Raw genomic sequence first — 14,015 nt, 5'->3', positions numbered from 1 at the left:
AGGTGCTGGTTAATGGAAAGGGACCCAAGGAAATAAACAGGTTTATAATATTGTATCCTATATGCTACAATTGCTAGCACCATCTAAAGATGACATTTGCTAGCAGGGCCAAGCTCACCAGCTGGTGAGCTGTATAACACCCTGCTCTGCTCATGCCCCACTCCATCCAACCGGTGTGTAAAACAGTGAGTACAGCTGTATCTCTTGTAACATCAATAAACCACTCCATTGGTTAAGCAACTGGGCTGTTTGTAGTCTCAGGGCATCCACTGGTGTTACTCTGCTACATCATCCAACCTGTACAACATTTTTAGCATTCCCGCTAGGCTGTTTTAGCGGGGCGCGGTGCCCTGCACTCCTTCTGGAGTGCAAAAAGCACCCTGCCCTCCAGAAGGAGCGCAAAAAGCGCCATGCCCTCATAGCCTGCGGGTGCCGTCTTCACCCGCGGGTCGCAGTGTCCCGCGGGTGGAGAAATGTGCGGTGACCCGGTCACCGCCGGAGAATAGACGCCGGGTGCATGCGCCCGGCATCTATTCTCCCTGTCTGCAGCGCTTGGGGGCTGCCCGGCGTGTCCGTAAGTGCCAGGTACGCCCCCAAGAGTGACGAAAATAGGATGCATCCTATAGACACGCCCCCTTTTCAATGGCCACGCCCCCTTTTTGGGCGCACGCACAAAGGTGCCCTCTCTGGCTCCGGCGCCCTGCCTGCCGCCGAAGCTAGAGTGAACACTACATATTTCCAAGGGTTGGGTACGATATCCTGGCAGTGACCATCCTGACGGTCACAATATCAGCAGCAGAATCCAGATGGTCAAAATTCAGTCAAATTTGAGAGAGTATTTTAATCCATCCCTCCCACAACCTAACCCTAGCCATCCCCTTCAGCAGTCTAAACCTAACCGCCCACTACCACAGCCTAACCCTCCCCCTAATGCCTAACCCTAACCTAATCCTAATACTCACTGTCGGGATTCATCTGTATTTTGACCTTTGGGATTCTGCTGCCGGTATTGTGACCATCAGGATGGTCACCGCCAGGATCCTGACTGCATCCCATTTCCAACAGCAAGAATACCCATTATCTGAATTACTGAGACAATGCCACAGAATCTAAATTGTCCAGACTAAACTGGGAGAGTTGAGAGGTATGTATGAGGCCTTAAGTAATATACGAGGGCTTACAGAAAAGTAATGAGGCTGCCTCTGTTTTTCTGTCCCATAGGTTGTTGTGGTAACCCTATGCTGGTTATTGTGAAGCTCATACATCGATGTGTCTGAACCTGCGGTTGGACTGCCATAGTCTTCCTTATTTGGTCTCAGCGAGTGGAAGATCTTCGTATGTTTCGTCATGGCGGATGAGGAAGATGGGCCTGTGAGATTACGTCAGAGATGTGTGATTGAATTTTGTGTCAAACTTGGAAAAAGTGGAAATGAAACTCATGAAATATTACGGCAAGCATACGGTGGGGAAACAATTAGCCGTGCTGCAGTATTTCGGTGGTGGAAGCACTTCAAAGAGGGTAATACGCGAATTACTGACAAAGTGCATTCTGGGAGACCATCCATCATGGTTACAGATGTCAACATTGCAAAAGGTGCGGAGGTTTGCAAAATGACAGAAGGTTAACATTACGCAAACCTTCGGCTTCACTTGGCATCTCATTCGAACGAGTTCAGCATATTGTGATAAATGAAATGAAAATGCATCTTGTGTGTGCCAGGTGGGTACCCACAGGGGCGTAGAGAGCCGCAGAGAAGGTGACATGACCTAATCGGGGAAGCGTGGCTACACCCCCTTTTTTGCAGTGGCGCTGCACACTGGGAAGGGGGGCACTGTGAGCCAAGCACCCCAGAGCAAAGCCAGGTTGGGGGGCGTGATCAGTGTGATCGCTCCCCACACAGGTGTAGGAGACTGCTGCGGCTGTCTCCCACAGCAGCCCAGCACACAGCAGTGTGTGCTGGGCTGCTGTGAGGTAAGAGGGAGGAGGGGGGGTGCCAGACCTGAGCCACCGTCGGGCCCCTCCAGCAGGCCCATGCCCGGGTAAATAGTGCCCGCTGCCCCCTTCTCAGTGCCCCTTGGTACCCAGAATTCTTGTTGAATTGTGCATGCACACTGTTCGATTGCCGGAGAGGATACCCGATTTCCTGACATTGATTGTGATGTGTGACGAATCGTGGAGTCGTCATTTTGATTAGTCCAGTGTATGGAAACAAGCGAATTCGCCTCCGTCCAAAAAATTCTGTGTGATTCCTTCGGCGTGTAAAGTCATGCTTCTGCTGTTCTTTGATGCACACAGTATAATCCTACAGCACTGGGTTCCCTGTGGACAAACAATTAATCGTGACTACTATGCAAATGTCCTTAAAAACACACATTTGCATGGAGCCATGAGGAAAAAAAGACCACATTTTCTGAAGACACAGTGGGTCTGATTCAGACCCGCTCGCAAGTGCTGAGCGATCGCAAGCGGGTCGATGTTGCCCAAGTGCGCATGCGCACGACGGAGGCGGCTCCGTCGTGCGCATGCGCAAAACCCGAATAACGACGGCCAAGCTATATTTTTTATCCTTATTTCTACATTGGATTATTCTGTAATGTATTAAGTACTTTCTGACATGTTTGTCACAATATGCATTTTTAATGCGGATGTGATAAATATTTCGCGTAAAATTTGCAAAGTGAAAATGTAAATTTTCCCTGGAATTTAGCAATAATCTCTTGCCTGGAGGCGGGCTCCGATAGGAGCACATCCCGGCGAAGAGCTGGAAGCAGAGTGCACTTCCTGCTTCAGAGTCTGTGCACATACTGTATTGGTCGTTGGCCAGCGCATGAGTCCGTGGGGAATGACTATAGGCTAGTGTTATCTACAGAGCTTGGTAAATTTGATAACATTGCAGCCTCCATAGGAGGGCTGTGGCAAATATTGGAGATATCTGCTGAGGTCCCTCCATGTTAAATACCATGGACCCTTAATATTTGCGAGTACAGGTTGAGTCTCCCATATCCAAAATGCTTGGGACCCGGGGTATTTTGGATAACGGAATATTGCGTATTTTGGAATATTTGCATACCATAATGAGATATCTTGAGAATGGGACCCCAATATTGAATATGAATTTATGTGTTATATACACCTTATACACACAGCCTGCAGGCATTTTATACAACATTTTCAATGATGTTGTGGCTCAAACAAAGTTTGTGTGCATACTGTACATGAAATTCATTTATGTTTCATATATACCTTATGCACAAAGCCTGAAGGTAATTTTATACAATATGTTTAATAATTTGTGCCTTAGACAAAGTTTGTGTACATTGAACCATCAAAAATCAAAGGTTTCATTATCTCAGTCATGCCAAAATTATTCTGTATTTCGGTATATTTCGGATTTCAGAATATTTGGATATGGGATACAGTGAGGTTGTTGCCACCTGAACCCACCTGATGCATAGGATTCCTCGCTGCCTGCTTGTACAGCACTGGACTTTTCCAGGTGACTCAGACGCGGCCCGACCTTACAAACAGCGGTGGCATGACATCATTGGTCATGTAGTCGCACGCTTTTCCTGCCCGCCCACAGTGTCAGTGGTGTAGTGATTCAGGGAGTAAGTCACTGATACCGACACGGCAGCAGGGGAGGTCAAGGTGACTCTGACTCCGGTGGCTGCGGTGAGCCTAAGGTGAAGACTCCAGCTGTCTGCAGTGGTGCTCAGGGTGAGCAGGTGATAGATGACTAGGGCTGCGGTGCTGAGGGGGGCTGAGCGGTGAGCAAGTGCTGAGAGGTCACTCAGTCTTCTGTGGGGTGGACGCATAGAAAATAAATTACGTTTTTTTTCCCCTATGGGGTCCAATGTGTATGTTTTTTATGTGGGGCCAATGTGTGTGTTTATTTATGTGGGGGCCAATGCATGTTTATCTACCCTGTGGGCGACACTGTATGTTTATTTACCCTGTGGGGGCCAATATGTGTTTTTTTTACCCTGTGGGGGACTATGTTTGTGTTTTTTGTCCTGTTGGGGACAATGGACCTCATTCAGAGGCGGTCGTAAGCGGACGCTCGGTCGTATGCCTAACGATCGAGAATCAGAAAAAAAAACAATCGCACGGCCGGGCGATCGCAACCAAAGTGACGCCCATACAGGAACAAAGCACCTTCTCTAGCTAACCAGTGATAGCAGCTAGTGATCGAGTCGATCGTTGTCAGTCATAGTCAGTCGCTGTATGTTAATTTTATTCTGATGGTTGCGGCCGCTTGTGTTGTGTGCAAATGACATCAAAAATTAACAAAAAAACGCATAGAATAAGCCATCCCCATGAAATATATTTATTCTTATTATTCTCTAATGCAAACACAACTGAATCAATTACAAGCCAATTAGCAGTGTTATTAGCAACAACAAACGATTATTAGCTGCTTGCATTGTGTGGCACAAAATAGAAACATCAGACATAACATCAGTCACATTCGATAGTTTCGATTGTACTCTGGTGTTTGAGAGAGCACATATCCAACCTCAAGCTGTACGATCAGCCAGGCCTCTAACCTGCTCACAGAGTGACGTTTTATTACTTCCGGCCTTCTATGTCAGTCGTAGCAGGTAATTTATGTATGCCCCTGAAACGCCCTGAAAACGGTGAGGAACGCCTGCGTTTTTAGACCACCACCCCTGTCAACACCCACAAACGGCCTTTCATGTCAATCAACTCTCGGAAGCCACTTCCTGCTCGTAAGCCGTACGATCGACAGCATTTTGGATCGCCAGGTCTCGTACGCACATGCGTACAACTAACCGTACGCAGGGCCGGATTAAGGTCTGTGGGGGCCCCATGGCAACAAACTTGTGGGGGCACCCTATCAATAACATTATTAAAGAGATATATTGGTAATGTTATAAAAGAGTTATGTGCCAGGTGCACACTAAGCGATATGTTGTCTGATCAGGCGTATCGGAGCAACATATCAGGCACACCGGCCAGTGTGTACCCGCTGATGATGTGCGCTCCGATGCATGCATGTCCAATGGGTGACATTGTTAGCGAAGGGTCACGCTGCAGAATGCAGCATAGCCCCTGCCGTCGCTGGCGGCATCGGCAAGTGTGTATGTCCCGTCGCTTACAAGGTGTGTGTGTGTGTATGTATATGTATATATATATATATATATATATATATATCTCAGTGCTTACGAGGCGGTACTCAGACGACTTCATAAAGAATCCACACGAAGCCTGTATTGTATCAACGTTTCAGAACTTGTATTTATGTTATTTCGTCAGGATCCAGACGAAAGATACAAGATACAACACAGGCTCCGTGTGGATTCTTTATGAAGTCGTCTGAGTGCCGCCTCTTAAGCATTGAGATTGATGTTGGTACCTATTTGGGTAAACGTCGAGGAGGGCACCGGATGCGGTTGTTGTTTGGACACAGACAAATATGTATATCAAACATGGGCGGCAAGAAATTAACTACTCAGCACATGCTGACTATACCAATGTTTTTTTTTATATATATTTATATATATTATACACACAGTATATGGATAAATAACTCTCTCTATATATTATATATAATATAATTAGAGAGAGAGAGAGAGAGAGAGAGATTTATTTGAACTTGAAATTCCAGTTTATTACATTTTAATCCAATTGTTGTGACAAACTGGAATTTAAAGTTCAAATATATCTATCTACACATATATATAATTATGTATACATATAGCCTGATGACAGTATCGGTGGGGTACTGAAATATATATATATATACTCACACACATGCTGTACATATATATATATATATATATATATATACACATACTGTACATACATATATATATACACACATACTGTACATACATACATATATACACACACATATATAATATATATATATATATATATATATACATACAATTGTAGGCTTATGCACTGTCCTTATATATTCATCCTGGGTGTGCTCTTTCATGGAAGTATCCACAATTGATACTTCTGCAAACAAGTCCACAAAGTGAAGGCACTACTCCTTGTTTCAATATTCTTATCACAAAACGTGTTTTATTCACCACCCAGTAAACACAACACCATTACTGAAGCATATTGTCCAAACCTTGTAAAATGCATGTAAAGCGGTTCATATAACAGTCAAAATACTTATGCAATCAATGTCTGTCGACTTCGGTCCACTTTAGGGCCGTTCTAGACTCACAAAGACTTGTCAACAATCCAGCGTGGTATACAGGTAAGGCGCAACAAACCCCCATATTAGCAGGACTTTTAAACTTTATCCTTGATCTAATCATTATCACACCTGTGTTTCCGGCTGGCGTGCGTTCCAGCCGTCTGCGCATGCGCATGTTTGGTTCAGTCTCCTATGTCCGCTCCGTGCTCCCGCGAGATACCAAACCTCCAACCCACCTCGATGTCACACACTTCCATGTGACCATCAAAGCATACGGAGAGCTTGCCAGCGTCACTGCGTTATCATGGCAACGCAATTTGTTAACTCATGCACTAGCATCACTGCGTTATCATGGCAACCCAATTTGTTAACCCATGCATTCGCGCACTTATTCATTTTATTAAATAAGGGAAATATGTTTATCAATCCATACGTACTTATATCGCTAATCCTTACTATTGGGGGGTTGTGTGCCTCACCTATAGTCCAAACTCTAGACATTATAATGTGAAATATATCACCTTTTACATTTGATGCTATCGCTAAATATATTAAAAAACATCTATTAAACATTAAAAAGATATATTCGTGCAAACCTATTAACCACTTTCTTTATATTACCTTAATTATACAAATAATTTATGCTTGAATCCTATAGACCCATGTACACTTTAGGAACCATTATTAATTACTACATATATATCAATGTGTTATAATCACATATCTCCACATTGGATCTGGATTAACAAGAAAAACAGACAGAGTATTTTTATAAGAAGCAACGGTAGTTAATGTTCTCATTCAATCCCCTAGGAGCAATCGTATTCAGATTAAAAATCCACCCTGCTTCTTTTTGCAACAAATATTTTTCACGGTCACCACCCCTTTCTAACACTGGGACATGATCAATTAACATGCTTTTCAACATCGATACATGATGTCCCTTTTGCATGAAATGGCGAGCTACAGGTTTATCGCTTCTACCATCATTGATGGCCTGCCTAATTGACATTCGATGATTTGCCATCCGTTCACGGAATGTTCTTACAGTCTTTCCCACGTAATAAAGGCCACAAGGGCACATCAAGATGTAGATAACAAAGGTGGATGTACATGTTAGCCAATGTTTGATCCCAATTCTAATTCCTGTATGTGGATGCGCAAAATCCTTGCCAGGGATCATGCTGCTGCAAGTCGTGCAGCCTAGGCAGTGAAAACATCCCAATTTCTTCCTTTGTAACCATGTGCCTTCCATTTTCTTGTGGAAATTTTTTGTTGGTTGCATAAGTAGCTGTTTGAGATTTGGACCTCTCTTAAATGCTACTATTGGCTTCCTCGCCACACTTTTGAACGCCACATCTGTGCCTATTATTGGCCAGTATTTGTTTACCGCCTTTGCAAAACCTTTTGCTCTGGTGTTATACTGGGTGGTTACTATCATTCTGTCACTAGTTGTTTTCTCACTCCGTTGACTTTTCTCCCGATGAATATAACGAGCTCTACTCAAACATCTGTTCACCACTTTTTTAGAATAGCCTCGTGTCAAAAATCTTTGCGCCATCTCATTTAACTGTATCTCTGATGATTCCGTCTCAGTGTTGTTACGTAAAACACGAATGAACTGTGACACTGGGAGGCCCTCTTTTAGAGCCTTAGTGCGCGAATGCATGGGTTAACAAATTGGGTTGCCATGATAACGCAGTGACGCTGGCAAGCTCTCCGTATGCTTTGATGGTCACATGGAAGTGTGTGACATCGAGGTGGGTTGGAGGTTTGGTATCTCGCGGGAGCACGGAGCGGACATAGGAGACTGAACCAAACATGCGCATGCGCAGACGGCTGGAACGCACGCCAGCCGGAAACACAGGTGTGATAATGATTAGATCAAGGATAAAGTTTAAAAGTCCTGCTAATATGGGGGTTTGTTGCGCCTTACCTGTATACCACGCTGGATTGTTGACAAGTCTTTGTGAGTCTAGAACGGCCCTAAAGTGGACCGAAGTCGACAGACATTGATTGCATAAGTATTTTGACTGTTATATGAACCGCTTTACATGCATTTTACAAGGGATGGACAATATGCTTCAGTAATGGTGTTGTGTTTACTGGGTGGTGAATAAAACACGTTTTGTGATAAGAATATTGAAACAAGGAGTAGTGCCTTCACTTTGTGGACTTATATATATATATATATATATATACACACACAGTATACACATACAGTATATATATATATATAAATATTATGCATGCACACAACCACAAACTTGACCTTGATTGAGGAGACAGCTCACAGCCACACCACGGGAGACCGCCGAGGAGCAGAGAAAGCATGGTGCCTTTAGAGCTGAGTGAGACGTCAGAGTCTGCTCACTCAGCCGATAGCTTCTCTCCTACAAGCCGCGGCCACTGCTCTGGTCTCTGCAGTCAAAGTCTCGCGAGATGATGTGAAGTCTCGCGAGACTGTACAACACTGAAGCTCCTCGGCGGTTGCTGTTAGGGAACAGCTTAGCCGCCGCCGAGGAGAAAGGGTACGTAGAGCACAGACAGCTAAACCCTGTGCTCTGTTTTTTTTTTGTTGGATGTGGAGGCCCTCTATGTGTGGTGGCCCCAGGACGACCGCCCCTGTCGCCCCTCCTATAATCCGGCCCTGACCGTACGCATCCATGGTTTGGAAACATCGGATGCGTACGACCGAGCGGCCGCTTACGACAGACTCTGAATGAGTTCTAATATATGTGTGTTTTTTTTCATGTGGAGGTCAATGTGTGTGTTTATTTACCCAGTGGAGGCCAATATGTATTTAAATTACGTTTTTCTGGGCCAATTTGTGAGGTTTGTATTATTGTGTGCGTGCCAATGTGTGTTTTTTTTCCCTATGGGGCCAATGTGTTGTATTTTTGCTTTTTTTTCTGTCATTGGAGCATAGGGGCGCTCCAAAATTTCTCGTACAGGGTGCTGTATTTTCAGGGTATATCCTGCAAATATTAATTGATAAATAGACTTGTTTGTGTTAAAACACCTTTAACATCAGTTGTCTCATTTTGTCCAGATTTACTTAGGATGAAAAATGGGAGCAAAGAAAAACTATGGGTTCCTCAAAGCTTACCAGGTAATTAAAGGAGAAGATAAAAATGTAACAAAATACCAGACTAGATATAAAGTGTCTGTAACTCGAAGGTTGTCAGGTCAATAAACAAAATACTAAATAATAAGGATAGGTTTTTTTATCCTTTAACAGAAGAATAATGTATTTTTTTTTTAACACATTAAGGGGGGATTTCAAATAAACAGGATAAAGCGAAAACTTAACGTCAGAGAAGTTCTCGCACAATTTGCATGTTGGTGCCGATAATTTGGCGTCTTTTGTTTATGCTCTCTCCCGTTTTTTGCACTATCCAATTACAAAAGACGCGAAAACGCATTCGCATGAAAACTGTTTGTGGACTAACCATGAGAAAAGTACAGGTAAATTTGGGGAGATCTGTCTGTACCCCTTAAAATAGGTAACTGGCATAGGTAATCAATTTAGAAATGTATTAGTGGCCCTAATAAAAGTATTTGGGGTTCTTAAATTGTGTCAAATGGCTATTATATGCATATTTGTTTAGGTGTGGAAAAATGATAAAAAGCTATTTTTTTTGGAGAAAATAATTGATGCAGCTACATTGGTGGTACATTAAAATGGGCACACGAATATTTTTGAGTCCAAAAAGAGCACTTTTAATTTTTTTTAAAAATACACCAAGTGTAGCTACCGGCAATGTTTAAAACACCTGTCCCATCCATACAGCCCCCCAAAATACCTGACCCGTGACTTTAAACCCATTTTCCACTAATTACATTTTTTTCACCTCAAAATTGACGTCATTACATTATTGGTCAAATTGAGCTAATTAACTTTTCATCTGCTCTGAGATGATAAAAACAGTTTGCCAGTTTTTGTCTATGGAGAATTCGCACGTGCGAAAATTTCGACAATAGGATTGCACGGTACACATTTTTGTGAGAAAAAGTTCTCACCTGCGAAAAACTTTTCGCCTAGCCACAGCTTTTCGTGGTTAATTGAATATGGCCCTAAACACGTACTTATTATCTTACCTGTAATCTGAAGTGGGGAGAACGCCTAATGATCTGGACCTGACAGAAGTCATCAAGTAAAGATCTGACATACAAAACAAATAAATAAAAAATTTTATTTTTACATAAATGATTAAGAAAATGTAAACACAGATACAAAACATTGTTTCTCATTAAGTAATCTGGGCTCTCAGTTCATGAGGCGACCAAACATCCCATTCTTCCAGGCAGAGTTGCTCAGGTTGTTCACATTTGTCAGGTGATGTGTGTCACCCCAACTTTCAAGCACAGGCAGATTTTCTAATTTAGGACTGAATTGGGGATTTGACTGGTCATTTATCTTTGTGTTCTTGACTTCAATGATCACTTAGCATTGTGTTTGAAATCATATTCTTGCTGAGAAATGGACTTTCGTTCAATCTTTAGTCTTTAGCATACTGAAACAAGTACTCTTACAATATTCACACTATTTTGTACCAATCTCAATTCCTACACAATGCTAGGAACACCATACTGACTGCAGGCATACTTGCCAACACTACCGGAATTCGTGAATTCAGGAGACTCACAAATTTCGGTGGCCTCTCCTGGCCTCCCATCAGAGTTGGCTGGTTGGACCTGGCTTGCTGCCCCCTCCAGGACTTTGAGATATCTGGATGTTATGATGCAGCTTCCATGTCCTGATAAGCCAAGCCGTCATTATGGGTCTCGCACCAAAGCGGGCGTGCTGTCGACGGTGATTGACAGCACGCCCCCTTTGGTGGGTGTGCTGGGGGCGTGGCTGCCCAGACGGAGGCGTTCCCATGTGATGTCACTAGTGATGTCAGTGGGAGTGCTTTTGGCTCTGATAGAGCCAAAAGCACTCCAGGGCTTGCGGCAGCGAGACCCTACCGCAAGGGTCTCGTCGCAAGCCCAATGGTCGCGATGGTCTTGACCATCATGACCATCATTTTGGCCGCTCGCTATAGCTGTGGGTGGTCACCCACAGCTATGCAAGCGGCCAGGAAGCCGCTCCAAAAAGTAAGAGGGACGACCCTGATTCAGAGAGAGCGCTCTGTCAGAGCGTCCGGCTCTGAATCAGGGCCTGAATCCATTTTGATAATTGATGCATTAGTATTACTGCTATCTTCTGTAGAATGTAGTTTTGGCTTCATATTTACAGCTATCCTTCAGGTTAACAACTGAATAACAATCCTTTAACTTTTGGGGTTTTATCCAGAAAATGTGGCTATTTTAAATGATTCACTGCTGGAAGTTGATGGTGAGGCGCTGTGAAATAATTACTTAGACATAACACTAATAAAAGAGATAATATGCTACTTATTGAACAAGTAACACATACTGTACTACTGTATATTAGTATAATATATATTTTGCATACCAGCCATGTTTTTATATTAGACATAAATTTAAGTAACTGAGTTTGTTTTAGAATAGTTTCATTATCTGTAGATACTGTAGACGGTTTAAATACCATGGTGTAGTAGAAACACTTTGTGGTTTTAGTGGAACTTGGATACCCTCTACTGTTAGAATTCTAGTATTACCATACATTCAGGTAACCTTGCAGTTGTTGGTCCAGATGTAAGGCAGATCACAACAAAACCCAAGCCATCAGTAGGTTTACTGTCTGTCAAACCTGTCAGTGTAACTTTTAAGTTCTTTCTGTGAATTACGTTTTGAAACTGTAAATTTCTGGTTGCACAATTGTAAATGTGTGGTTTGTACCTTGATGACAGTTGTGATACTGATTAACATAAAAATACTGGTCTCTATACAGATGTGTCCTCATACACCCAGCCTCAATACACCATGCGGCATGAGATGCCAGGTCCCGTGCGACTTGGCTTGCACCGCGTGTCTTTTTCGCCCAAATATGCGTCTTCGTCACAATCGGATGAAACATAGCGCTTCAGAAGACTACACTGACTAATTTGATGTGTGACACTTGTATAACTGTGTGCGTCTAATGGGGCACATCCACTAGCAGACTTTGAAATGACTGCACGAATACGACATTGTAATCGTGCAGTCGTTTGTCTGTCTGTGCTGTGCCTACACTGATCGGTCAGTCGTTCAGTGTAGTCACATCAATCATCCCATAACATGTGCAACCTGACTTTATCGTCAGGTTGAACAGCATGTTCAGGCGGTGATTGATGTCGGAAACGACCAGCGGGAGCGCGCATCATTGGTCGTTTCCGACATTAATGTGCACAATTCATGAGCGATTGAGCGATAACAATATTGTTATCGTTATCCTTCAATCGCTCATAGAAATTGGCAAGTGGATGTGCGCCTTAAGTCTGTGTATGAAGCATAATGGAACTTGGCGTGAAAAAAGCCACGATTGCAGCATTATAGAACTTCATACACAGATACAGACACAGTCACACACAGATATACAAGTGTCACATTTCATATTAATCAGTGCAGTCTCCGAAAGCGGTTTCTCGCATACAATTGTCACATGGGACCTGATTCAGAGCCGCTCGCTAGATGCGATCGCTCGCCCCCTGCGTATGCAAATTCGGCAAAGTGACGGCATGGCAGGCGCTCGCTCGGAAAGGCATAAGCACTCCCACTTTGTCTGGGCGAGCGATCAGTTTGTGTATGCATACGTCCATTAGCGTATGTAGAGACTCCCACTAGCGCACATCATCTCCAGGAAGTGTATTAAAACATCGGTACATCGAGGACCATCGGAAGTGCTCGCAGTGCTTGCGGTTGCCTTACCTTACCGCAAGTACTGCGAGGATTTCTGTGTAAAAAAAAAAGCTGGTGACGTGTACTATGACGCTGCGTGTTAATTATGTACGCCTCTGAAACGGCGTTGAAACACTCAGGCACGCCTGTGTTTGCACCTCCACTCCCCCGTTATTAGTGTCCTGCCCCTGTTACCACCCACAAACGGCCTCTCCTGTCACTCATTACACTGGGCTGTACTTGCTTGGCGAGCGATCGATTTCCGATCGCTGAGTAGTTTGCGCACGCGCAGTACAAAACATGTGTGCATGCGCGGCGCTTAACATTGGCCGCGTACGAGCGAGCGCCCGCTTGCGACCGGGTCTTAATGAGCTCCCTGGCGCGCTGAGAAGGGCTGTTTAGTCCACCAGGTGAAGGGCTGTTGGCGTGACTGCAGCAATAGTGTATGAGGACACATGGTGTATGGTATTACACAGGCGGCTCATGAGTTGTCGCCTCAGGAAGCAGAATGATCACTCGCACCTCTGTGGTGCATATTTACCGACGTTCTGGCAGCCCCGGAGCTGCCAGGTCAGTGCAGCAGGGTGTGTGGGGGCGGCTGAAATGGACGGTGCGGGGGTGTGCCCAGGTGACCTGCCTACACTTGCGGAGGACGGGAGCGCCACTCGATTTTCGGGAGGCTCCCGGCAGTCGCGGGAGAGTAGGCATGTATGCTGTGGTGTTCTACAACAAGTGGAGTTTTATCTGATATTCTGTCTGGACGTCTGATGACCTGTATACACGTGTCCGCATTTTAGAGCATAGAGCCATTTGAAGTGAGGGGAGGAATTCTCTCATACCTAGATACAGTTGTTGATTATGCTGGGTACACACTGGCAGACATATTGGTCGATCAATTGATTGGCCAATATATTGTATGCCCGTCGGCCAGTATGTACCAGAGATATGTCTGTGAACGACGTCGTTCACAGACATATCGGGTCGGCTGTGCTGCACAGCCGATGCCCATTATATCTGCAGATATATCTGTCCATCGTGCTGTGTGTACAG

At 44.2% G+C, this 14,015-nt stretch overlaps 1 protein-coding gene across 1 annotated transcript in view; it reads right to left on the bottom strand.

Annotated features, from left to right (window-relative positions):
* Nucleotides 1-14,015, bottom strand: part of KCNU1 (potassium calcium-activated channel subfamily U member 1) — a 260,592-nt gene that overhangs the window by 129,339 nt on the left and 117,238 nt on the right. Inside the window, exon 19 of the mRNA XM_088453055.1 lies at nt 10,281-10,344. Coding sequence (XP_088309181.1) covers nt 10,281-10,344 — 64 coding nt within the window. The remainder of the gene's footprint in view (nt 1-10,280; nt 10,345-14,015) is intronic.

The sequence above is a fragment of the Taudactylus pleione genome, unplaced genomic scaffold (assembly GCF_031769625.1).
Source record: "Taudactylus pleione unplaced genomic scaffold, aTauple2 ptg000567l, whole genome shotgun sequence".
In the NCBI taxonomy this organism is placed as follows: Eukaryota; Metazoa; Chordata; class Amphibia; order Anura; family Myobatrachidae; genus Taudactylus; species Taudactylus pleione.
Note: the sequence above shows the minus strand (reverse complement) of the source record. Positions and strands in the feature narration are given on the sequence as shown.